General features: G+C 43.7%; 1 protein-coding gene across 1 annotated transcript in view; it reads right to left on the bottom strand.

Moving 5' to 3' along the window:
- The window catches only part of LOC124804990, a 358,660-nt gene that overhangs the window by 248,058 nt on the left and 83,784 nt on the right, over window positions 1–26,818 (bottom strand). Inside the window, exon 4 of the mRNA XM_047265383.1 lies at window positions 26,213–26,339. Coding sequence (XP_047121339.1) covers window positions 26,213–26,339 — 127 coding nt within the window. The remainder of the gene's footprint in view (window positions 1–26,212; window positions 26,340–26,818) is intronic.

Below are 26,818 nucleotides of genomic sequence, written 5' to 3'. Positions count from 1 at the left end.
GTTTGAAACTATATGTAAACTTTTTGCAAGGCACCAAGTGTTCTGTTTTTCAAATAATGTAGCCTGAGTTGCACTTCTTTTTCGCAACCCCCCCCCACCCCTTTGAAAGGAAGGTGTTTCGTATCCTCAAACTGATTCTTTCAAGACTGTAAGTGATATAAGAACTGAGTTTGGTTAAAATCGATCCAGTGGTTTAAGATTCAATATGGAACACATGTACGTACGTAAATACATACATACGTCGTACTTTTTATAATATATACGGATTCTAGTTACCGATTCCAATATTTGTTATTTTTTCGTGAATTTTCGTTACCTGTGTAGTGTCTTTTCTCTTAGGATTTCTGTGTTGCTTTCCCCTTATTTCCAGTTTATGTTCCTTTTACGATTCTTATATGTTACTATTTATTTCGTTTTGCGGTTGCTGCCATTCGATTTTGGTTTATCGCCACGTTCTCGTGGTAGTCTCCACACATTCAGAATTCATTATTGAGAATTACCGCTATTCCAAAACATCACAAATTTACGATGCGTGATATTGTAGTGGACTTTAAAGCTCATCTCTAGTTCTTCCACTTATTCGCTATAACTATGGTGATAATTTATTTCATGCAAGTATACCTCCTTTTTTTCTTTTGTTACGTTCTTTTTCGTTACCTCAGTTTCTTTGAGATACATTTCGTGGCGTGAAATGTGATTGTACTTTATCTTATGTACACTATGTGATCAAAAGTATCCGGACACCCCCAGCAACATACGTTTTTCATATTAGGTGCATTGTGCTGCCACGTACTGCCACGTTCCCCATATCAGCGAGAGCAGAATGGGGCGCTCCGAGGAACTCACGGACTTTGAACGTGGTCAGGTGATTGAGTGTCACTTGTGTCATACGTCTGTACGCGAGATTTCCACGCTCCTAAACACTCCTAGGTCCACTGTTTCCGATGTGACAGTGAAGTGGAAACATGAAGGGACACGTACAGCACAAAAGCGTAAAGTTCGTCCGACCTGGTCTGTAGACTGACAGACTGCCGACAGTTGGAGAGGGTCGTAATTTGTAACAGGCAGACATCTATCCAGACCATCATACAGGAATTCCAAACTGCAGCAGGACCCAATGCAAGTACTATGATAGTTAGGCGGGGGTGAGGAAACTAGGATTTCATGGTCGAGCGGCTCCTCATACGCCACACATCACGCTAGTAAATGCCAAAAGACGCCTCGATTGATGTAAGGAGCGTAAACATTGTTCAATTAATATTCTCCTGGCCCAGTCCTGTCTAAGGGTTATTTACCTTTAGTAAGATTTATTGGTGTAAAATGTCACGCTTGGCCAACTTTTGAGAGAGTCCTTTGATATCATTTTAATGATACTCGCTTGTTGGTTTCTTAATTATTAATAAAGAACAATGTTAATCTGGAGGTCGCTCCTCCTGGTAGAAATTTTTGATGAAGATTGTTTTAAGGAAATAAACATTAAATTATCACCAAAATTACGCACAACTCTTGATCCCAGTATCAATACTCCTAAAAACGTTACTATTTTAATAGTGGGAAAAACTGCACTTGACCGACCAGTGTCACTAAATTTCCATTTTAATCGTTCCTCGTACCATTCTTCACCTTGTAACGGAGTGCGCGCTGATTTGAAACTTTCTGGCAGATTGAAACTGTGTGCAAAACGGGGAATCGAACTAGGGATCTTTGAGTAAATCCTACTAGGGTAGCTCAGTCAGTAGAGCACTTGTCCGCGAAATGCAAGACTTTAGGTTCGAGGTCCAGTCCGGCACACAGTTTTGATCTACCAGGAAGTTTCAATTTTTCCTTCCTATTTGTCTCTTTTTATCGGAGACAAGGGACCTGTAATTATAAGGGGTCCCGACTGCCCCGGCCTAGTCACGCCTCTGGGATAGGCCCACCATTAACAGTACGCAGCAGCACCAAGAATCGCTTCCCCACAGTAAGAGAAATGCTCAAAGAAATAGCATTCCTGCCATGTCCGCATAGCCATAGACTGCAGACCTTACATCATGCAAATTTTGGTGATGTTTACGTTCCGAGAGTTTGTTGCCATAACACATCTTAAATTAGCTGCATGACACATGTACAAGGGTTGTTCAATAAGTAATGCCCCACTTTTTTTGTCAAAACGTATTTATTGCTAGCAGTCCAACATGTCTTGTCCATATCCTGTTTTCCTACGTTGTTTCCACCATGTTCTATGGCCGTACGCTAACATTGTGGAAGAGCGTGTATTCCCTGCTTGTGAAAGCACTTGTCCTGCAGCCACAGCGACTTTTTCACTGTATGACTGTCACTCTCGTCATCTTCAAAGCGTGTTCCCCGTAGAGAATCTCTCCATCAGTCTCAAAACACTCCAACAATGCAGATGAAATGGCCTTTCTTTGAATCTTATGGTCCACTGTGAGCATTCGTGGAACCCACCGTGAGCACCTCTTTGAATGTCAGAGAGTCTCGATTATTTCAGACGCACTTCCAATGCTGACCGACAACTGCAGAGCCATATCGAGTTGTGACGCGCCGGTCGGCACGAATAATGGCGTCCGCACGATTCGGCACGTCTGGAGCAGTGGCTGTGACAGGACGTCCCGAGCGTGGCTGATCATCGAGCTCTGGTTCTGCATTTCCTGAGGCTCTAACTTTCTTTGCCCATCGCCCAACTGTACTATCAATCGCAGCATCGCCATACACTGCACACAAACGTTTAGAATGTTCACCACGGTTTCTTTTTCTGGACAGATAAATTCAATAACAGCACGCTGCTTGTAAAAGGGTCGTAAGTAGAAGCCATTTTGACGTTGCAGTACGGCTCTGACATTTGCCAGAACGATTCGAAACTTCACCGGCGCGCAGGACAAACATTGAATGTGAAGCACCAACGAGGACATTTGTCTGTGTATATTAATCGCTTTTTTAAAAAATGTTGGGTATTATTTATTGAACGACCCTCGTACTTCTCAAATTTTCGGACGAATGCTTCTCAAATCCGACATTTCTCTGAACTGCAATTTCTTCAAGCTTACGTTGAAGAGATGTACTAAAATCCCGTGTAAGGAAATTATTATCATTATATTAAGACTTTTTTACGGCGGAGAGAGACTGTAACAATCTATGACCCTGTCCAGAACGAACCTTGGATCCGTGCCTGCATGTGATGTGGGTTGCGGTCTTCCATTTGTTGGTCAACGTCCGAATACACTTTCAATGTATTTGATATGGTTGACGAAGTTCTGTTCGTTAGGGATGGTTCAACAATGTGCGTTATTCCACGCTCCGAAGCCAGAAACTCGTCGCGTAATATGTTGACGATCGAATACACGACCCGTGTGAGAACGGCTTAATCCGCGAAGGAAATGTCACTGTTGAATAGTGAGACCTCTGTTGTTTGCCTCTTCGTGAATCAGTCCGTCCAGTATTCCAAACTGACCAACCCTCTTTATTTAGTCACCTCAGTATCGGACACAGGGAAAGACGTAAGAACGGGTGGTCAAGGTACGGCAATAAAAATATTTATTTTAAAACAAGATTTCATAACAAAACAGGAATGCATTACAGAGAAATGGAAACGCTTGTAAAAGAAGATCTCGGGCAAGACCGCTCTGGTTCCGGAGAAATGTAGGAACACGCAAGACAATACTGACGGTACCACTTATGTTAGTGTAAATTCTCAAAGTAGCAGGGATACAGCACAGGGAGAGAAAGGTTATTTACAACTTGTACACGAACCACGCAGCAGTTAGAGGAGCAGAAAGACGTGAAAGGGAAGGAATGGTTGACGATAGAGTATGACGGGGTTTTAAGCCTATTCTCGATGTTGACTAAGATATGCTAAAACTGATAAGCTACAACAGCATTTTTGAAAAAGGGGCATTTGTTAACGTAGAATATTAATTTTAATGTCAGGATATCCTTTCTGAATGTATTTGTCTCGAGCGTAGCTTTGTATGGAAGTGTAACGTTGACAAAACATTTCGCAGAAGAATGTTGACGCGTTAGACGGGTAGATCGGATGAAGAGGTACTGAATATAATTGGGAGAAAAGGAATTGATTAAAAGATGGGATTGGTTGACAGAACATCCTCAGTCACCAGGAGATTGTCAGTTTGGTGATGGAGGGAAGTTTTTGTTTTTGGGAAGCGGGGTAAAAATTGTAGATGCAGGCCAGTTCTCGAGTATTGTAAGCAGGTTCAAATGAGTGTAGGTTGCAGCAGTCAGGCAAAGAAGAGACTCGCACAGTGCAGACAATGTGGAGAGCTGTGTGAAAGCAACAACGTGCAGACGAGTGAGGTGTTGTGCAGTCAGCTGAGCCGCTGGCGTGCTCTCACAGCTGGCGCCAGAAGCCGCCGACGGCTCCCTCGGCGGTCTGCTGCCGGGCCGGGCCGGTCGATACAAGGAGACTCGGGGCCCAGGGTCGCACCTGCCGCAGTGCCGCCTCCCGCAGGCAACCTGCTTCTTAAACACTCCACCCGACAAACACAATGCCGGGTGGTTATTATTAAAAAGCAGTTACTCACAGGGCTCCGGTGAGGGTTGTATTTACCCTGTGGCAATGAAACTCGGTAGATAACCTAATGCGTCGATGCGGACCCGATTTACGATGGAAAAAAATTAGTTCCAATTTCGGCACCAGGTGACAGTCTGGCGTTGTGAATGCAAGAAAGACGTGTAGAGACGTTTCCGTGTGCAATGGATGAGGAACGGAACGCGGCAGAAAAGGTCAAACATGTGCGATAAGCATAATGTCGGTTTTATTATTATCCACCACTTACACAGTATGTTCAGCAAGAGCACTAAAGACGTCGACGAGATAGTGTACAGCGCTAGAATTGCACCTGGTGGACAAATCGGAACTAATTGTTTTTTGTCGTAAATCAAAAAAATTGTTCAAATGGCTCTGAGCACTATGGGACTTAACAGCTGAGGTCATGAGTCCTCTAGAACTTAGAACTACTTAAACCTAACTAACCTAAGGACATCACACACATCAATGCCCGAGGCAGGATTCGAACCTGCGACCGTAGCGGTCTTGCGGTTCCAGACTGCAGCGCCTTTAATCGCACGGCCACTTCAGCCGGCACACACAAGTCGGAGGCTTGTTCGGTTTGTAAAGGAGGATAGGCGGCGATTTGTGGCAGATCTGGTGACGTAGTACAGTTCCAGTGCAGGCGCCCGACGTTCAGCGCACACTGTGCAACCGTGGGGCTCCGCAGCAGACAACCACCTGTCCAGTCTCTACTCAGTTCAACTACATCGTCGTTTACGATTGCAGTGAGCAAGGCGTCAACGAGACTGGAACGCGGACCAGCGGAAACGTGTCTCCTGTTTGGATGAATCACGTTTCTTCTCACACCTGGTCGACGGTCGTGTCCCGGCCGATACGCTGCCATCTGGGCGAACGGCCGGTCCAAACATACACCGTACCACGGACGCTGGTCGGTGGGGCAGCATTATCATGATACAAAAGACACTCACCTGGTCTTTCATGTCACGTTTGTTATTGCACTATGGCAACTACGGACTACGTGGACATCACTGGGGACACTCTGCATCCCTTCATCCTCGCTTCGACGATGCCGACGGCATCTACCGACAAGACAACTGTCCACATCACAAATCCACACTCGTGCTACAGTAGTTTGAGGAGCACTGTATTGAATTCACGTTGATGTCTCCAGCACCAGATTCGCCTGATCTGAACCCGTCGGGACACATCTGAAAAGCTCTCGGTCACCAGCTGCTCGCTCACAAATCACCCGCCCGTAACGCGCGGTATTTCCGTGACCTGTGCCTAGAGATCTGGCGTCACATGTTTCTGGAAATCGTCTATACTGATGAGCCAGAACATAGCGACTTGCTTCGTGCACACACTGGGTGGTTTTCCTACAGGTTGTCAGGTTCACATTCTTTGGTGTTTTCTTAGATATACACAGTTTCGTTTTTGCAACGTGTAGCTTGAGTCAGCCCAAACGAAACCTCCTCATCTTGTCTCACATACGATGCCCAGCGTCGACGGAAAGCACCGGTTTGTTTCCCATTACAAACAGAAGCATTTTGAAATCGTAATTTTATGTGCCCACTCGATAGAGCGGTCCGAAATCACTCTAGTGCGTCATTCGATTTATCGATAAGTGTTAACGGGAACAGTAAAACACGAAGAATAATAGCAGCGGCTGAGCAGAACTGCTGCGAGGCGGCAGAAACCGGCGCTGGACAGAGCGGTGTTGTGGCTGATAAGAATGCTGGTGATGCTCCGCGTGTTACTGCCCCTGTTAATACACATCGATAAAACGAATACTGCACTAGACTAATGTGGGACCACTCTGTCGAATGGGCATGTAAAATTCCATTTTAGAAAACGCTTTGTCTGCAACGGGAAATATCGCCGCTTTGCATCGAGTCTGGGTGTCGAATGAAAGACGTGACGAGCAGTATTTGTCTGCTGTGATTCTATCTACACCTCGCTAAAATAAATTGCAGGTATCTACCGAAATACCAGACAGAATGCGCTGGCGACTAATAAGAGAGACACCCCGTATATACACTCGTGTGTACGGCGGACAAAAATACGGGCACACCTAAAACGGAATATATACCATGCGTAAAACAGTATAGGTGGGGAACAGAAAGATTTGTAGGTAAATCGTTGGCATTCAAAACACCTTCTCGTCGTCTGTCCCTGTACCATTCCTTCTGCAGAATAATGACAAGTTGAGGTAACGATGATGGAGAAGGATGGCGATTGTGCTGCCTTTTCTGCGAAGGCTCAATGATATTCAGATCTGGCGACTGTGGTGTCTAGGGGAGATGCTACAATTCAAACTCGTGCTCACAAAACCAGTCCTGGACGTTGCTGACTGTCTGAACGAGGTCCCTGTTGTCTTGGAACGCAGGATCGTCACTGGGGAACACTGTACCACAGGACGGACCTACTCAGCCGAATGTCGACATAGTCCTCGGCAGTCGTGCCACCTCGTAGAGTACCAGCAGGGCCCACTGGACACATCGAACCGCCGCCATGTTTAACTCTCGGGTACGTAAACTCGGCCACAAGTTAAAAACGTGTGTAACGAGACCTATCCGACGCAATGACGCTCTTCCATTGCTGCATAGGCCAGGTTTTGTGGCTTCGGCACCATGTTTCCCTGTTACAGGCATCTGCATCACTGTACGAGTCGTTTTCACACTGAAGCTCGCCCTTCAATTCCCTGCTTCTGGAACTCTCTTCGTGTTGTTTTACTGTTGACAGGGTTCGCGAGTGCCAAATTCAGTTCCGGAATGAATTTTGCAACTGTCGCCCTCTTATTTTTCGTCACAATCTTCTTCAGTGACTGTCCGTCACGCTCACTCAACACGCAGTTCCTTCCGGGTTGTGACTTGGCAGATGGTGCTTTTCCGCTATCCTTGTATACGGTACGACTCTTCGATACGGTGACTATTAAAAGACAAAACACTTCGCCTCCCTTGGTTATGGGTGCACCCATCTTAGGGCACCAGCAATTTGTTGACGTTCGAATTCAGTTAACTCCGACATAATGCACTCACAAATATACAAAACGCTAATCTGCCCGCGATTCGAAATAGGACCCGTTTGAACGGACAGACGCGTGCAGTCGTTTCTGCCAGTGCTCAGGAAATGTCAGCAGGTTGTTCTCGGCGCCGCTGCTCGTGGGCTGAGCCGCTCTAGCCTCCGCGAGCACGGCAGAGCGCGCCTGTAGCTGTCCACTGCCACTCACGCGACCATCTCGATCAAACTTGACGCGCTCCGTGAGCGAAAGATGTCTGACGATTAATGGCTTCTTAGTAATCCCAGCACTCTTCTTTATTTTTGTGCCCACGCTGCAGGCGGAGTGTCAACGAATTTCATAAGAAAAACGTCATACGAACTTCGGACGAGTAATGGGAGGCGAGTGAAAAACAGGAAGGCGGTGTGAGAAGCACATCTACGTCTACAAAATGCTGCAGAAGTGGGTAGGTCAGTCGGTAGAGCGCTTCTTCGCACAAGACGGAGGTCCCAGTTTCGATTGCTGGCCTGGAACACAGCAAGTTTGAAACTAGCGCATACTCTGCTGTAGAGTGGAAATTCATTCCATTAGAGATATTGCTGCGGTCCACCGATAGGCATGAACAGCACAACTACTCTTCAGGCTGGCGGAAAACGACGTGTTGTAAGTAGCGAACGAAACGAGTGCTGGGCGTGCAGGAGCTTTAATGGACGCCACTTCGGAGGAGACTCCCGCCGAACAACTTTTTCAAACAAATTTGCAGCATCGATGTCGTTTACTTAGTAGCAGACTTCGTATATGACATTTTACGGCGGAGCGCAACAACACGCTCGAATACTGACACCGAATTGATCAACATTCGTGGCACTTGTAACAGCATACGGACGTAGATCAAGATCGAAAACAATTTCGCACTGTAATGCCGCGTTAAATAATTCCTCATTAACCTACATACAAAAAGCCTTAAAAAAGTGTTAAATATAGTTTCTTTTAATTTTTTAAAGACACATGACACGGGCATTTACAATGCTGCGCGATTATCGTCGCGATGTCGTCGTGTATTTACTGAACGGCTTCTGACGACGCGAGCCAGCGCGGCTCTCCGCTGTGTGCATCGAGCCTAAAGGCACGTGGCTGCTGTATCAGGTTTCTGTTGCCTTTTCAACGGCATGTAGGACAGCGCCCGTAATTATGAATAATTGTCGATAGTCGTTAAGAATATCGCTCGGTATTACTGTGACTACTATTCTAGCACACAATGGTTGCAGAATTTGTGTGTCTGAGAAAATACAAGACGGTACCCTGAAACTGAGCTGTTTTTGGAACATTAGTGTATGTGAGCTTCAGACTGGGTGCTGAGCAGCTTCTCTGTGCAGGAAGTTGGACGGCAGAGAGCCGCTGGGGCTGGGGAGAGGCGGGCGCGGCTATCGACGGGCCGCCGCCGCCGCCGCCGCCGCTGACGCCCGGGGTTTCCCTGCAGGCCGGGCTTCACGGTCAGCACGTCGCTCGCTCCCCCCCAAACACCGCACTGACACTGCTCAAACAGCAACGTGCCTTACTGCTAACAGCAAAACCTCCCGCCGAATCGACTCCGCTCCCAACTTCTCTCTGTCGCATTTCGCTAACGAGAAGGCTGATTGCGCAACAATACAGTTAAAAATCTACTATCCCACGACCTAAGAATAAGACTGATATCACTTACATATCAAATGGTGTACATATACTGAGGTAACAAAGTTCATGGGACAGCGACATCACGGACATATCCGAGGTAACAAAATCCGTGGGCTAGCGTACAGACAGCGGTAGTGTGGCGCGCACAACAAACGAAAGGGCACAGCTGTAATTTGTACTCAGCTGGTTCCAGCGAGAAGGTTTCCGACATGATTACGGTCGCACGAGGGGAATTAACAGACAGTGAACGTGGAATGGTAATTACAGCTAGACGCATGGGACATCCTATTTCGGAACTCGTCAGGGAATAGAACATTCCGAGATCCACAGGATCAATAGTGTGCCGAGAACACCAAATTCCAGGCATTACCTTTCACCACGGGCAACGCAGTGGACGATGGCAGTCACTTAACGAACCGAGAGCAGCCGCATTTGCGTAGAGTTCTCAGTGCTTACAAACGAGCAACACTGTGTGAAATAATTGCAGAAATTAATGTGGGACGTACGACGAACTTAACCGTCCGGACAGTGCGGCGAAATGTGGCGTTAACGGGCTACGGCGGCAGTCGTGCTAACTGCACGACATCGCCTCCAGCGCCTGTTCTGGGCTCGGGACCAAATCGGTTGGACGCCAGACGACTGGTAAACCGTGGCGTAGCCAGTTGAGTCCCGACTTCAGCTGGTAAGAGCTCACGGCTGATATAGTGTGTGGTGCGAACCCATGAAACTGTGGACCCAACCTGTCGAGGCACTGTGCAAGCTGGCAGTGGCTCCATAATGGTGTGGGCTGTGTTTACGTGGAACGGACTGGGTCCGCTCGTCCAGCTGAACCGATCATTGTGTGCAAATGGTTGTGTTCGGTTACTTAGAGATCATTTCCAGCCGGACTTCATGTTCCAAAACAACGATGGAATTTTTGCGGATGTCGTCGGACCACAGTTTGTTCGCGATTGCTTTGAGGAACATTCCGGACAATTTGAGCGAGTGATTCGCCCACCCACATCGCCCGTCACGAATCCTATCGAACATTTTTGGGGCACAATCGAGAGGTTAGTTCGCGCACAAAATCCCGCACCAGCAACATTTTCGCAATTCTGGACGGCTATAGAGGCAGCAGTGGTCAATATTTCTGCAGCGGACTTCCGAAGACTTTTTGAGTTGTAATGGTACTTGAATTACGCAACTATTACGGCACCTCACCTGAACCTCTCAATACCAGTAATATTCTACTGTGTTTCTGTTAACTACTTAACATATTTCTGAGACAACATTCAGATTTGATTTCACTTTTGATACATCGATATGTTTATATTGCAATGATATTATTCTTACGTGTATTCTTTCTTTTGTCACTATGATCTTTGACGTACTTGTAACTCTGATTTTTGGGCGCGTAAGCGATTGTTAGTTAGTTGTTGAGTTGTTAGAGAGTCTGACCTTGAGGAAGTCAAGTGTTGGACGTCATGTTGGAAAGACGCATAGCGTAGTCCGCTTATAAAATGTGGACTTTAACAGTGACTGTGAGAGAGATGTTTTGAAGTATGTTTTGTATTGTGAAATGATGTTTTGTGTTTACGTGATATTGCAATTAAAAGGAAGTGTAACTTAAATTCGGAGTGCTGATTGCTTTTTTTACATCACCATTGTCCTGCAAAAGTGTAATCTTCAAGAATGATTTGTGAAGCGCATCTACAAAACTTTTAAATATAGCAGAATAAAACCTAGGCCTCTTTGCATCCGAGCTTGGAATCATAACCACCTAGATTTTCAACGATTGAGCCATGATTTTACGACGAGACCAGCGTGGGAAACGCGAAAAGATGAGTGCCTAGTTTTTTCATTATTACATGAAATGACTTTATTAACTGTGCTCTAATGACACCTGCCACATAATATGACTGTTGTTGCCCGAAAATGCAGTATTTAGCAGCGTGAGCAACACCACAATCCTTATTAAAATTTTGACCTATGTTGTGGTAGGGTTGTTAGAAGGTGGGGGATCAGTCGGGATAGGCAGCACCAAATATTCAAAAATTAACTGTAGATGTGTTTCAGGAATAGTACACAGTGAATCTGTTATGAAAAACATCGACAAAAAGCTAGTCAATCAGAAGGAGACAACAACAGGACGCAAAATGGACGCAAAAAACAATGGGACGACAAAGGATTTAAAATAAACACTACGATGGATTCCGACGGAGAAGATTTCAGCTATAAGTTAAGTAAAAACTCTAACGAATTTTGTAATTTGGTATTGTCATTTCTAGTGGTTCATTTTCTGTTAAAAGTTAATAATGGATAAAATTAATACAGGGGAAGAAATAGTAGGGCGGATCCAAATTGATAAGTTAGAATTAATTGTGCAGCTTCTGAGTAAGCAGAATGAAAACATAAATAATTTAAGATCTGAAATGAGGACTGAAATTGGCGAAAGGTTAGGGGAGAATTTGAATAAGCAATTAAATGCAATAAAAACTGAGTTAACTGAGGTCAAAAATTCACTGGAAGGTAACGTAAAGGTGGTAGAATCGAGGGGAGACAATGTGGAGAAAAAAGTAATTGTTTTTGAAAATGAATTCATTCCTGAAAATAGTAACAGACCCAGGGAAACTCAGGAACTTCAAAATGAAAATGAATCACTAGATGAAAAATTGAATGACTTGAAAGTAAACAGTGTTAATGCAGTCAGTAGTGTCGAGAAAAAGGTTGACAGTTTAGAATCAAATCTTACCAATAAATTAGACACATTAAAAACTAAAATAAATCAAGTTGAAGTATATGTTGTTAACAAGAATTTGTACAGTCATGGACCAGCTTGGTCGAACCTGTTAGTGAAAAGTTTTCCTTGTGATAATTTGCACCCAGCTGATTTTTTGCACCATTGCAAGGACAATTTTGTGCAGGGGATGTCTGATAATTAAAAAATTAAATTTTTCAAAAAATTTCTTGAAGGAGAGGCCCTATCCTGGGCTAACCAAAATTTCGATCAATTGGAAACCTTTGCAAATTTTGTGAAAAGCTTCTTAAACAAATTTTGGCCAGAATCTGAACAGGGGAGGATTAAATCCGAATTTTTAAATTGACCTATTTTCAGAGGGAGAGTGGGCACCATGAAAGCATTTTGTAAAGATCAATTGAGAAAATTAATACATTTAGATAAACCTTTTGATGAAATGACACAAATAGATGCGTTGAAAAGAAGGCTACCTGAAAAATTGCAATGGGATTTAGTTCATGGGCCTGATGATTCGTTGGAAGAATTTTTAAAATATGTGGATAAATTGGATAGGGCATTAGAAAGAGGGAATATGCAAAATTGTGACAATGGTGAACACCAACAGGGGGGGGGGGGTGGTATTCAAACAGGTGTGGAGAGCGAAGAGAATACAGAGACATTAGATATGTACAACACAGTGGAAACAATAGGGATGATAATGGTAATGACAGAGACAGGGATAGAGGTTTTGGAAATAGAAACAGGTGAGATGACAGAAACAGGGGAGAACAAAATTGGAGATCAAACAGAGAAAATAGTCAGGAAAACTCTGGACCATCTCAATGAGGGTCCACAGTTTCGGGGCGAGAAAATTTAATCACAATAGGACCTACAATAACAATTGGGAATTTACAGACAGAGGAAGAAGGAGAAATGTAACCTATTATTAAAATAAAACCAGTGAAAGACAAAACAAATACACGCCACAAATAACAGACACTCCTGTTCAACACCAAATTAATACTTTAAATTTTGGTCAGAAATTTTGGGATACAAAAAGAGAAAATATTCATGTTGAAAGCCTTAAAGTAACTACTTCTGAGATCAAGCCAGATGAGGATATTGCAATTGTGCCAGAATTTTATAATTGGGTAGAGAATGAAAATCTATGTAATTCTGAAGTATCTGACAAACATTACAGCTCTGATTTGAATAAGTTATTTAATGAAAATGAAAAGTTATGTGAAGAGAGAGAGGTGGAACTTAATGTGACTGTAGGTAGGATGCATGATGGGAAAAGTTTTGATTTTGACGAAAATATGGAAGCTAATGATGTTGTTGAGAGTTATACGGAGTAATGGTGAGATTAATGCTGTAGGGAGTATCAAGTATTCGTTGAGATTATTTCAAGTGAAGTAGTGAAGTTATGTGATAATGAAGTTGATAATTATGAGCATTATGATGAGGTAAGTGTGGTTAGTAATGAGGAAGAGGACACTCATGCATCTGAAGAACAGGTAAAGTTAAGTCAGTGCAACCAATTTAATGTAGCTGAGGACTGTAATGTTGTGCCAGCTAATAGTATGAAGTATTTAAACCCACATACAAGTTCTGAAGGAAAAGGTGAAAAATTTTTAAAAATATTATGGAACAGTTGCAATTACAAAACAGATAGGGAAGAGTTGTGGAACTATTTAGCTAAAATTTATAGAAGGTTATATCCTCACTGGTGGAAAAGTGTAAAATGCAATGAATTTCTGTTGTATGCTCAACCTGTTGTATCCATAGATGATGATAATGAAAGTGTCAATGTGTGTGTGAAGCGGTTAAAAACTGACCAGGAAAATAATGAGGGTAATTTTAGAGAAATTGAAAATGACCTGTTATATGAACCATTAAAAGAAAAAGTAGAAGAATGTGAATTAGGGTGTCCATACATTAAAGCTAAAGTAAAAAATTGGGAGGGTAAATGTCTCATTGATATAGGGAGTCCTATTTCAGCTATTTCAGAAAAATTTAGAAATAAAATTAAAGACAGTGTTGATTTTGTTGAGGCCCCTGTGATGGGAGTAAAGATAAGAGGAGCTACAGGCAAACACAGTAAAGTCATTAAAAGTCAAGTATTTTTATCATTTGAAATAGACGATGTAAAATTTGAGCAGGGTTGTCTTGTCATTCCAAGTTTAGAAGAGAACATATTGTTTGGCATGTACTGGTTGTTAAAGGTAGGTACTACATTTAGCTGGAGTGAGATGAAGTTAATTGTGTGTGAACCCAAAAGCAGTATTATTGTGTGTACACAACTGTTTATTAACCACTGTGGAGAAGGTTGCAATCATGTTAGGAAAATCATAGACTATGAAGAGAATTTGTACTGTTATGATAACAAGCCTGAGCTAAATTTTTCTGGTCAAAAATATGAAAACCTAGATAAAAGCAAAGTAGATGAAGCAATTAATTTGGACAGTGATCAGAAGAGACAGTTGGAAAATTTATTGTGGGAATTTCAAGATGTTTTCAATGAAAAACCTGGAAGAGTCAGGAATTATCAATGCACTTTACACCTTAAAAATCATGAACCCTTTTTCCTCAAGCCTTATAGTATTCCTTTTGCAAAAAGAAAAAAAGTAGAGAGCGAGATACAAAAAATGGAAGCGTGGGGTATAATCGAAAGAAGTAACAGTGATTATAATAATCCTTTGCTGGTTGTTTCCAAACGTGGAGGGGGTGTTAGACTTGTACTTGATTCTAGGCACCTTAACAAATTTTTGAAAAGAGAAAATGATCATCCAGAAAATATAGATGAACTGTTACATAAATTTGAATGTGTGAAATTCATGAGCAGCTTAGACGTAATTTCAGGCTTTCACCAAATTTCTTTAGAAATAAATTCTAGAAAATACACTGCATTTTTGTATGGGGGAAAAAGTTATCATTACTGTGTTGTACCATTTAGACTAACTGTTTCTGTTGCTGAGTTTATTAGAGCATTAGATCTTGTTTTGTGGGATGAACTACTGTCTAAATTTACTGTATATGTAGATGATATTTTGATTTCTGGAAAAACATGGGAAGAACATTTTGAATTGCTAACACAGGTGTTTACAAAATTAAGGGAAGGGGGTATGATCTTAAAGTTAGAAAAATGTAAATTTGGGGTAAGTGAATTAAAATTTTTGGGACACATTATTTCGGAAAAGGGGATTGAACCTGACAGAGAAAAAATTGAAGCTGTAGAGAGTTTTCCTGTTCCTAAAAATAAAAAAACAATTAAAATCTTTTTTTAGTCTTGCTGGATTTTACAGAAAGTATGTCAGTACTCAAGCTATGAATGCTTCTTGTTTATGTGATCTATTAAAGAAAAATACTGTCTGGGATTGGTCATCTGACTGTCAAAAAGCATTTGATGAGATAAAGAAACAACTTTCACAGAGTAGAATTCTATATAGGCCTGACATGTCTTTACCCTTCTGTTTGATGACTGACAGCAGTGATACAGGATTAGGAGCACACTTATTTCAGGAAAAAGTAGTAAGAGATCATATTGAACACCATTCCATTGAATTTGCTAGTAGAGTGTTACAAAACTATGAAAAGACTTACACTGTGACTGAAAAAGAACTTTTGGCTATACATTGGGCTTTCAACAAATTTAAAAATTATCTTCTTGGACACAAAGTAATTGTTTACTCTGACCACAAAGCACTAAGTTACTTTCAGGAGTGTAGGCTTTATCATAGTAGAATCACCAGATGGTCATTATTCTTACAACAATTTGATTATGAAATTAAATATATTAAGGGGAAGGAAAATGTTATTGCTGATGTACTTTCTAGGTCACCTATTGGGCTAAATTATGATAATGAAACAGGCATTGATGACAAAAATTTCAAAACTATGTATTTGAAGGGGATAAAAGAGGAAGGAGAAATTTTAAAAATTTGTAATGACATTAGGAGACACCAAAATCATGATGAAAATTGGAAATTGGTAAAAAGTTATTTGGGAGTTCAGCAAAAGGTAGATGATTATTATAAGGTATGCAAAGGGATTCTGTTCAGAAGATTAAGACCTGATTTGGATGACTGGAAATTGTGTTGGCCTGAGCAGCTCATAGACACATTAGTTAAGTATATACATGAGAGCTTTGGACATTGTGGTTCTGCAAAATGCATACAAAAGATTCAGGAAAACGTCTATTTTTATAATATTGCCAGAAGAGTGAAGAAAAAATTAGCAGCCTGTGACCTATACCAAAGAGTAAAGGTGAGTAATCAAACATGCAGAGGGATGATGCAAAATATTTTGCCCAGAAAAAATTTAGAGCTGACAGCTTGCGACATTTACGGACCCCTCCCCAAGTCAAAAGGAGGTTACTGTTTTATCTTCGTAATTGTTGACATATTCTCAAAATTCATCAAATTGTATCCATTAAGGAAAGCTGCAAGTAAACAGATTACATCTAAATTAACCAGTGATTATTTCTATAAGGTAGGTACTCCACAAGCAATCTTGTCAGACAATGGCTCACAATTTACATCAAAAGTATGGAAAGATTTTGTTGAAAATGCAAACATAAAACACATTTTGATTTCAGTTTATCACCCATCCAGTAATCCACGATATTAGGTGGTACTCCGTGCCTTTTGTCGCCTCACTGCACGTGGCAAATGGTTGACGTGAAGAAAAATCTCTCAAACCGTCACCGGTTTCTATCAGTTACTGATAAATTGCGCAAAGGTCAATGCCCTGATATAAATCCAAGAACCATTATATGAAGAAATCCGAGACTCATTTTATTCCTGGCGTATAAGCGACGTCAGTGCATTAACTGCGGTGGCAGTGTGAACTAACAACTGTGAACAACAGATGTGCATACGACGTCAGCTGTGAGCAGGCAGTGTTAAGCAGTGTGTCAACGCTGTTGCGTCGCAAATCTCAATGGACCAACATATCTCAATCAAGCGTTACAGACATTCTCCAGATTGTTCTAAGAAGTGAAAAGTGTATGCAGTGTTTGCTCCGTACGCGTTCTCTCGCGAACAAAAGCAGCGGGGCCAGGACTTGACTGAACTGCAAAACGTGGGCAAATCTTTTCTGGAAACGGCGGCGAGACTTCGCGCTGTCAATACGAACCTATCACGAAATGACACAGTGCTGAAATTCGCACAAAGGTTGAAGCCAATGTGACGTGCAAGAATATTCCAAAGGAGGACTTCTCTGACAATTTCACGTGGCTGTATGAAGTTTCTGTTCGTTGTAGTCAGATGAGGGGAGACTATAGAACACCTGAAGCATTAATACCAGCACCTTCACTTTTCTCTATTTTTTATTATTCCAGTCTCGAAACACCCTCATTCATTCCATCTTCCATCCTTACGAAGTTTTTGCACTCTCTTCAAATCCTAGGAATCCATCCACTCAATAATTTTGTACATTACTTTGAACTTATACGACCGTACTGGGCATATTCTTGGAGAAATTTAAAAATAAACGCCAGCAATACCGATTTTATATTTATGTCTTTGCTAAAGCCATAATTCTTTTCATTTACACACGACCATCTTCAGATGACTGCACTCACATATTAAGCACTAAATATTTGCCCTAGGTCGTCCACTTTCACAATGTCTGAAATTTCGATCAAACAAGCGTGATATTAACGAAGAAATAATTAGTTATCACACAGTGCAAAAGCAAACGACAAGGTGCCAACAACATACAGTGCTTAATATGTGAATGCAGATAGGTACGTGCGCCTGTATGTAAGCCTTTGTAATACGATGATTGCTGGCTTTTAACTGCAATTTTCTCTCAATATACAAGGTAAATAAAAAGTTGAGTTAGAAACTTTGGCAATTTATTGTTGACATCAAAGATTACAAAAAACTCATGTCTATAAAAATCCTTTTGTTTGGGGGTATATGAAAGGAATTCCCTGTAGTGTAACCTGGTTGTGTAATTTACCTCAAACGCGCATTTATTATTAACTTTCTTGTTTACAGTCGGTCATGGCATTTGTTTTGTTTTCTCTGGTTGTCGTCTGTTCTCTCTTAGAGTAACTTCCAACACAACGCATCACAACGATATATTTATTGTGTTAAGTGACGGATATGCACCGTGTGTACGGCCAAGCAGATCTGAACATGGACGCAGCACGTCAACTTCAAGCTGTCAGTCACCTGACCCACGGACGTTTGTACGACTCCACAAACGCCCGCGGTAGACACTCATTTGAGGAGAGAGTTCCAGGTGATGGAATACCACACAATGTACGAATGCTTGAGTTTCAAGAATGGGTTCCTCATGTTGTGGATTAACTCCAATCATCTAGTACAAGGAGGATAGCGAGAAGGGAAGGTGTTAATCGCATGACATTCTGCAAGATTCAGAACGAAAATCTACTGTACCCGCATCGCCTTAACGGGTGTAAAAATCAAATGAGACAGATTTTCAGCCAAGAATAACTTTCTTCAACGCATGTTAGGGCACTGTGCTGTGTTTTTGCAGTTCTTGGCAAGGACTTTATTCGCTGATGAAGCTGGCTTTTCACGTAATTGGTTCTCCAATCATAACAACAATGAAGTATGGGCTTAAGAAAACTCTGATGAAGTGCCACAAGACTGACATTAACAGAGGTTCGGCCTCAACATGTCGAGTGGAATCATTCACGATCAGGTGTATGGCCTCCACTTCTTTCCGCAACGTCTTCCTAGAAAAACGTGTCGGCGGTTTATCAGACACGAGTTACTTTATTTACTTGATGATGTACCTCCACACGTCATTCAACGAACGTAGTTTATGTACGTTGGTCCTTCACCTCATTTTACACGGATAGTTAGCCAGTATCTCCTTAACCAGTTCCCGAACAGCTGGATTGGTCGACGGGGATCCATTGGATGACCTGCTGTATTTAAATCCAACGGATTTTTTCTTTCGGAAACTGTTGAAATCAATGGTGTACTCAACTCCTGTACTCAATGTCGGTGTTCTGAGGGAGCGTATCCATAATCGACTTAACCAAATACGATAGACATGAGGAGTATGGAACGCAGGCTCCGGACATTCGCGGAAGCAGGAGGTGGTCAGTTCCAACAATTTTTGTAGGTTTATTTGGTAAACTATAATTTTTCTGCCATAAATAATGAATCGTTTCGTACCTCCCAAACGAAGGATTTTCGGACCCATGTTCACACGCACTTTTGTAATGTTTTAACATCAAGAATAAATCCGTAAAGCTTGTGACACATGTTCTTATACAGCCTGTGTACTCGTGCGCGCTGCCTCCTCCCTCCTTGGCCACCCGTATCCCGTACCAGCTGACAGAGCTCCCCCATACCTTCAAACGAGTGGAATACCTTCGTCAATCCTACGCCTTCCGCAAAAACGGATCCCAAAGGCCCACTGAGTCACACACATCCTCGCGGCCCCTGGCCTCTGCCACCGTGTCCCAGCTTCCTCACATCATTTCGACCGCGTTCGCCACCATCAAATCATTCCTGAGATTTGTATCTGTGTCCTATGACTTACACTCTGCCCTGTCTCTTCCATTCCAAACGAAAGCTGCAGTCCACGTAAGCGCAACGCTACGGCCGCCTGCCACCGCCTAGTCTCGTCTCTTGACATTCTTTAATATTCATCCCACATCCTTTCTCCAGTTCCATCTGCAACCAAATCCCTTATCTAAAAAAGGAGCGCACAGCACCACTATGTTCACAAGATCCAATACCATACAACTAAACATCACATCAGGCTTCCGGTCACAGTTTATCTTTGATCAATGAGTTCATTTTTACTTGTTTTATCCAAGGGCTGAATGGCGGATATGTTACTATTGCCAGCCTGCTGTCTACTCGGGGATGTGATTAAATCGAGGGCGTGCTGAAAAGTCATGCATACGTTTTCTTTTTATGTGAAAACTCTTAAAGCTTTGTAAATAAAACAAACGTTACTAACATTGTACATCTTCTTTCTTCAAGTCTACATGTTTATTTCTCGACATAGTCACCCTGGCGACGAAAACGTTTCTCTTAACGAGAGTCCAGTTTGTTGCAACCGTAACTGAAAATGACTTTGTTGCAGAGCCACAACCTCATTTCTGCTCGCACTGCTCCATCTCTATCGAAGTGAAGTCCTCGAAGGAGTTTTTTAAGATTTGAGAACAACTGAAAATCGGGACTGCATGGCGCACGATGGATGACAGAAGCTGAACCCGGGGCGTCGTGCTGTGGCAGGGGTCGCAGCGTTCGTGTGTGGCGTGGCCTGCCAGAGGCTGCTCCGTGCTCCGTGCTCCGTGTGTGGGCGGACTGTGAACTCGGGCACAGCACGCACACACGTAATTACGTTACACACCGCTACAATTCGCAGCCTTCTACCGGCAGAGAGCTGCAAATAAGCAGACATGAAGAGAAAGGATGTGTGGTGTCACCGCCAGACACCACACTTGCTAGGTGGTAGCCTTTAAATCCGCCGCGGTCCGTTAGTATACGTCGGACCCGCGTGTTGCCACTATCAGTGATTGCAGACCGAGCGCCGCCACACGGCAGGTCTAGTCTAGACTCCCTAGCACTCGCCCCAGTTGTACAGCCGACTTTGCTAGCGATGGTTCACTGACTACATACGCTCTCATTTGCAGAGACGACAGTTTAGCATAGCCCTCAGCTACGTCATTTGCTACGACCTAGCAAGGCGCCATATTCAGTTACTATTGATATTGATATTGTGAATCATATACCGTCAAGAGCGACGTTCATCATTAATGGATTAAAGTTAAGTATCAAACTAATTCCGTCCGCTTTCTGAATTCTAATTCCTTGTCATGTTCCAGACCTCACGTCAGTATAGTTCTTCCCTCCTCACGCCAGCCTGCGTGAGCTAAATCGCGTGCATTTCGGCCTCCTCTAGTAACACGGTGTTGGCACTTCTGCCAACCCAACAGGATGTATAATGTTAATAACGTTTGTTTTATTTAAAAACCTGTAAGTGTTTACACATAATCGGAGGCATTCCTTGTCAGCGCACCGTCGTAGATGTAATAGAACTTGTGTCACACAAATAGCAAAAACATAAAGAAGTTGAATGTCAAATTAGCGTGTTTCGACTAACAGGAGAGGCGGCCAAGGTGCGACATTAAGCGCTGCATTTCGTCACGGGATCCTCCAGTCGGGTGAGAGCGTTGTGCAGGAGCTTAACAAACTCCAGTGGCAAACGCTACAAGAGAGGCGTTGTGCACCGCTGAGAGATTTAGTGTTGAGTTTCCGAGAGAGTACGTTCCTGGAAAAGTCGGACAACACATTACTACGTCCCGCGAAGTGGGCACAATGAGAAAATTCGAGAAATCAGAGTTGATAACGGAGATTTACCGACACTCATCCTTCTCACACACCGTTCGCTCGCGCGTCGTTAACTTAGCGGTTGTTCGTTGTGTTTTAACTATGAGGAACAGATCGCTGAGCTTATAATTATCTGTCACTACGTTTTTTGATCAGATTCGTCGTTATGTCCATCAAGCGGAGAAATGAACACCGTTGGAGCCCAGGTAGTGCAGGACTGGAAATAATAATGTACGACTATCATTTATAGTAAACTGCTTCCTGAAGTGTAATCAACAATTTGCTGAATGATGGGTGATCCTTCCTGCGACATAAATGTAAACATGACGACGTACTGCACCCTCAGCAAGTGAATTTACTTTGTTAATTCATTCATCCTTAGAGCAATTTCTCACCAGCGATCTTCCAGCTTCTTTTTTCTTGTACGTTTCCTTGGCAAACTTGTGCCGAGCGAGGGGGCGCAGTGGTTAGCACACTGAACTCGTATTCGAGAGAACGACGGTTCAAACCCGCGTCCGGACATCCTGATTTAGGTCTTCAGGCAAATGCACGGATGGTTCCTTTCAAAGGGCACGGTCGACTTCCTTCCCCATCCTTCTCTAATCTGAGACCGATGACCTCACTTTTTGGTCATCTCTCCGAAATCAACCGATCAGCCTTGGCAAACTTACAATGGTAATTTCGTTTGTATCCAAAGCAAAGCAATTCTTTCGACAGTCATGGGTTGATCGGTTAGGTTCCACTAAATTTTTAATCATTTAAGCAGATACCTAACATGCGAACCCTTTTTCTCGACTGACCTCGTTCTGAAATCCCACGAGCAATTGAGCGACATCGAACGTTTCTAATAATAACTTTTCACGAACTTTCTTCGTTCACTGTACAGCATCACACAACGAATAGAAGAGTTGCTCTTGCAACCATGTTGTTGTTGTGGTCTTCAGTCCTGAGACTGGTTTGATGCAGCTCTCCATGCTACTCTATCCTGTGCAAGCTTTTTCATCTCCCAGTACCTACTGCAACCTACATCCTTCTGAATCTGCTTAGTGTATTCATCTCTTGGTCTCCCTCTACGATTTTTACCCTCCACGCTGCCCTCCAATACTAAATTGGTGATCCCTTGATGCCTCAGAACGTGTCCTACCAACCGATCCCTTCTTCTGGTCAAGTTGTGCCACAAACTTCTCTTCTCCCCAATCCTATTCAATACTTCCTCATTAGTTATGTGATCTACCCATCTAATCTTCAGCATTCTTCTGTAGCACCACATTTCGAAAGCTTCTATTCTCTTCTTGTCCAAACTATTTATCGTCCATGTTTCACTTCCATACATGGCTACACTCCATACGAATACTTTCAGAAATGACTTCCTGACACTTAAATCAATACTGGATGTTAACAAATTTCTCTTCTTCAGAAACGCTTTCCTTGCCATTGCCAGCCTACATTTTATATCCTCTCTACTTCGACCATCATCAGTTATTTTGCTCCCCAAATAGCAAAACTCCTTTACTACTTTAAGTGCCTCATTTCCTAATCTAATTCCCTCAACATCACCCGACTTAATTAGACTACATTCCATTATCCTTGTTTTGCTTTTGTTGATGTTCATCTTATATCCTCCTTTCAAGACACTGTCCATTCCGTTCAACTGCTCTTCCAAGTCCTTTGCTGTCTCTGACAGAATTACAATATCATCGGCGAACCTCAAAGTTTTTATTTCTTCTCCATGAATTTTAATACCTATTCCGAATTTTTCTTTTGTTTCCTTTACTGCTTGCTCAATATACAGATTGAACAACATCGGGGAGAGGCTACAACCCTGTCTTACTCCCTTCCCAACCACTGCAACCATAACAAACAAAAAGAGAGAAAATCACATTGCTCAACGAACGACCCGTGCGACAGCAAGCTGCATCTATCAGAGGAGACGGGGACACGAAGAAACGACGGCGTCCTGTGCACATGCGCAACACGAGTGGTCAAGTCCTTGCGACAAGCGTCCGCCGTCTCATTGTTATCGTGCCGAGTGGGCGAGTGTCGATACTGCATGAGGCTGTAGCGGCGGCGCCGCCGGCGGCTCCACTCACACGTGAGCGACGGGTCGCGGCGAGCCGCCGCGTGTCACACGGCCTGCAGTCGGTCGCACTGTTTGCTCCGTGTTTCCGCGGAGCGTGTTGCCAGCAGAAGCACTGATCATAAGATTATCGCAGTTCAAGTTATAAATTGCATCAAATGTGTGTGTGAAATCTTATGGGACTTAACTACTAAGGTCATCAGTCCCTAAGCTTACACACTACTTAACCTAAATTATCCTAAGGACAAACACACACACCCATGCCCGAGGGAGGACTCGTATAAATCGCATAAATGAGAGTTAAATTATATATAGATGAAAAGCAACTAGTGTGCAACAGTATAACAGATTTGTCCTGAACATTTAAATTACAATGTCCTCTTAACGTTACTGTATTCTGTTTAGAAGCTAAAAATTATAATAATGAGGATAATTATTTCATAAATAACTCAAAATCGTAAGACGGAACCAAATGTATCGTGACTGTTATTATGAACGTCCCATCATTTTTATTTCTGTAGCACAAGCTTGAAAATGGTAATCACATTAAAATCGGAGGCTGTAGGGGGGACGTTTGAAAAGTCGGTGCAAAAATAAAAACTACTTACGTGTTTGGGTTAAACCTTTTTTTTATTTTTCGACATAGTCTCCTTTTAGACTTATGCACTCAGTCCAACGCTGTCCTAATTTGTTGATCCCTTCCGAATAATAGGAACTGTCCAAGTCTGCAAAATAGCTATTAGTTGCTGCAATCACCTCCTCGTTTGAATAAAATCTTTGTGCCGCTAGCCATTTGTTCAAATTGGGGAACAAATAGTAGTCTGAGAAAGCCAAGTCTGGAGAATAGGGGGGATGTGAACGAGTTGGAATCCTATATCCAATAATTTTGCGACCACAACTGCTGAGGTGTGTGCTGGTGCATTGTCGTGATTCAAAAGGACTTTTTTGCGGTCCAATCGCCGGCATTTTTCTTGCAGCTCGGTTTTCAAACGGTCCAATAATTATGAATAATATGCACCTGCAATAGTTTTACCCTTTTCCAGATAGCCAAAGAGGATTATCCCTTTAGAATCCCAAAAGACAGTCGCCATAACCTTTCCGGCCGAAGGAATGGTCTTCGCCTTTTTTGGTGCAGATTCTCCCTTGGTAACCCATTGTTTAGATTGTTGTTTGGTCTCAGGAGTATAGTAATGCATCCATGTTTCATCCACAGTGACGAAACGATGCTTAAAGTCCTGCGGTTTCTTCCTGAACAGCTGCAAACCATCATTGCAACACTTCACACGATTCCGTTTTTGGTCATGCGTGAGTAATCGCGGAACCCATCTTGCGGATAGCTTTCTCATGTCTAAATGTTTATGTAAAATTTTATGTACCCGTTGATTCCAGATGCCCACAGCACTAGCAATCTCATGCACCTTAACTCTTCTGTCATCCGTCACCATATCATGGGTTTTATCAATGATTTCTGGTGTCGTAACCTTCACAGGCCGTCCATAACGTTCATCACCACTTGTGCCCATATGGCCACTCGGAAAATTTTGAAACCACTTATAAATTGTTCTAATCGAAGGTGCAGAGTCGCCGTAATTTTTATCAAGCTTCTCTTTAGTCTCCTGAGGCGTTTTGCCTTTCATAAAGTAATGTTTAATCATCACACGAAATTATTTTTCGTCCATTTTTTGACAATCAGTCGACTTCCTTGATTCACACGAATGCCAAACACAAAGAAATAGACTAATATGGCTGAAACTTGGTGTGCGTTCTTTCCAAAGATCCTACTAACTAAACATGACCTCGATACGTGCGGGTGGTGCCATCTCTCGGACTTTGCAAGGACTTTTCAAACGCCCTTCGTATTTTGTATTACTTCTGAATGTAATCGTAATTCTGGCGCCCACTTCACTTCTCAGAATAGTTCGTGTTCCCCGGATTACAATGAGTTATAACGTAAGTTCCTCACTCAAGGTGGGCGAAGGGAAACGAAACAAAACGATCGGTCGGAAAATGAAAACCGCTGTGAAAATAAAAACTGTTTTATTTGAAAAAGTTAGCTACACCTTCCAGCTACTTCTCTACATAGTCGCCGCTCCGATTTAGACATTTGTGAAGCGTTGTACCAACGTTCCGATACACTCGTCGGAGAAGCAAGCCGCCTGTGCTTGCTGCCAATTCTCTGCGCTGGTCTACAGCTCGTTGTCTCTGCCAGAACGTTGTCTTCATAGTTAGCGGTTCATGTGAGCAGAGATGAAACTCGGGGAGAGTCAGCTGCGGGCTCCATTGCGGCTGATCAGACACCTCCCATCGAAAATGCTGCAGGAGCGCGGCCGAGAATTGTCATGCAGAAGGAAACGAATGGCACTTGGGTTATGTGGGCTGCATCGCATCAGGCGAAATCTCACAGCACGCCCTCGTACTTTGCGGGAAACACTATTGCTCTAGGCATCTTTACGAGCTCATGTGCACTCGGAACTGAAAAGAGCGACGTGACGCGGTCGACGTGACGCGATCGAGACACTGCCCAACACATGTGTGCAAAGCTTCATCGGATTTTCACTGTGGTTTCTATGTCACACCCCATCGGATCTGACTTCCGAAGAGCCCCGGTAACTACAGAAGAGAGTCGTGGCCATACTTCCACACACCGCTGGTAACCGTCTGGGCAGCCATATTGCGTGCACGACTCGCATGCGGACCGCCCCATTGCCCAGGATTCGCGTGCGGCCAGCGACCTGTCGCTGCAGTTTGCGCACACACGTCCAGTCTACAAAGCTACCGGTCGCCCGTGCGACGTATCTACGCAATCCGCCGCTCGCGCGTAGGGCCCTCTACGCGGCTATGAGTTGGTGCGAGTTTTGGCTGCCCACAGCCAGCCAGTCGCTGGACTCACCGAGCGTCTTGTTGATCCAGTCGGCGAGGTCCTCGACGAGCGGCAGCAGCTGGCGGCCGTGCGCGGCGCGGATGCGCTCCTGGAACACCTCGGCGCACTCCTGCTCGGTCTCGGGCAGCGGCTGCGGCTGCGGGGGCGTGCCCGGGGGCAGCGAGGCGGGCCCGCCGTCGTGCAGCGCGCCCCAGCCGCCCCCGGAGCGCCGCCAGCGGCCGCTGCCCGCGCGCGCCAGCCCTGTGCCCGTCACCGCCCCCGCAGCCGCCGCTGCCGCCGCCCCTGCAGAAGTCGGCGTCATCGCCGGCGCCGTGGTCGGCCGCCGCCGCGCAGACCCCGCCACGCCTGCGGCAGAACACCGAAGCGTCCGGTCAGCCACGAGGAGCGGGTAGCACACTGTAAACGAAGGTACGAGCACGTGAAACAGGTTCCCAGGCATGTGAGTGGCCCGATCACTCCCTAAGTAATACAACAGCATGTTGTCCTCGATGGCGAGCGGTTGTCTGAGGAGTGTCCCAGGGAAGCGTGATATGACTGCTGTTATTTTCTATGTACATGAATGACCTGGCGGAAAGGGCGGACAGCAATCTGCACTTGTTCCTGATGACGCTGTGG

Source organism: Schistocerca piceifrons, chromosome 7 (assembly GCF_021461385.2).
Source record: "Schistocerca piceifrons isolate TAMUIC-IGC-003096 chromosome 7, iqSchPice1.1, whole genome shotgun sequence".
Classification (NCBI taxonomy): Eukaryota; Metazoa; Arthropoda; class Insecta; order Orthoptera; family Acrididae; genus Schistocerca; species Schistocerca piceifrons.
This window is presented reverse-complemented; position numbering and strand designations above follow the sequence as displayed.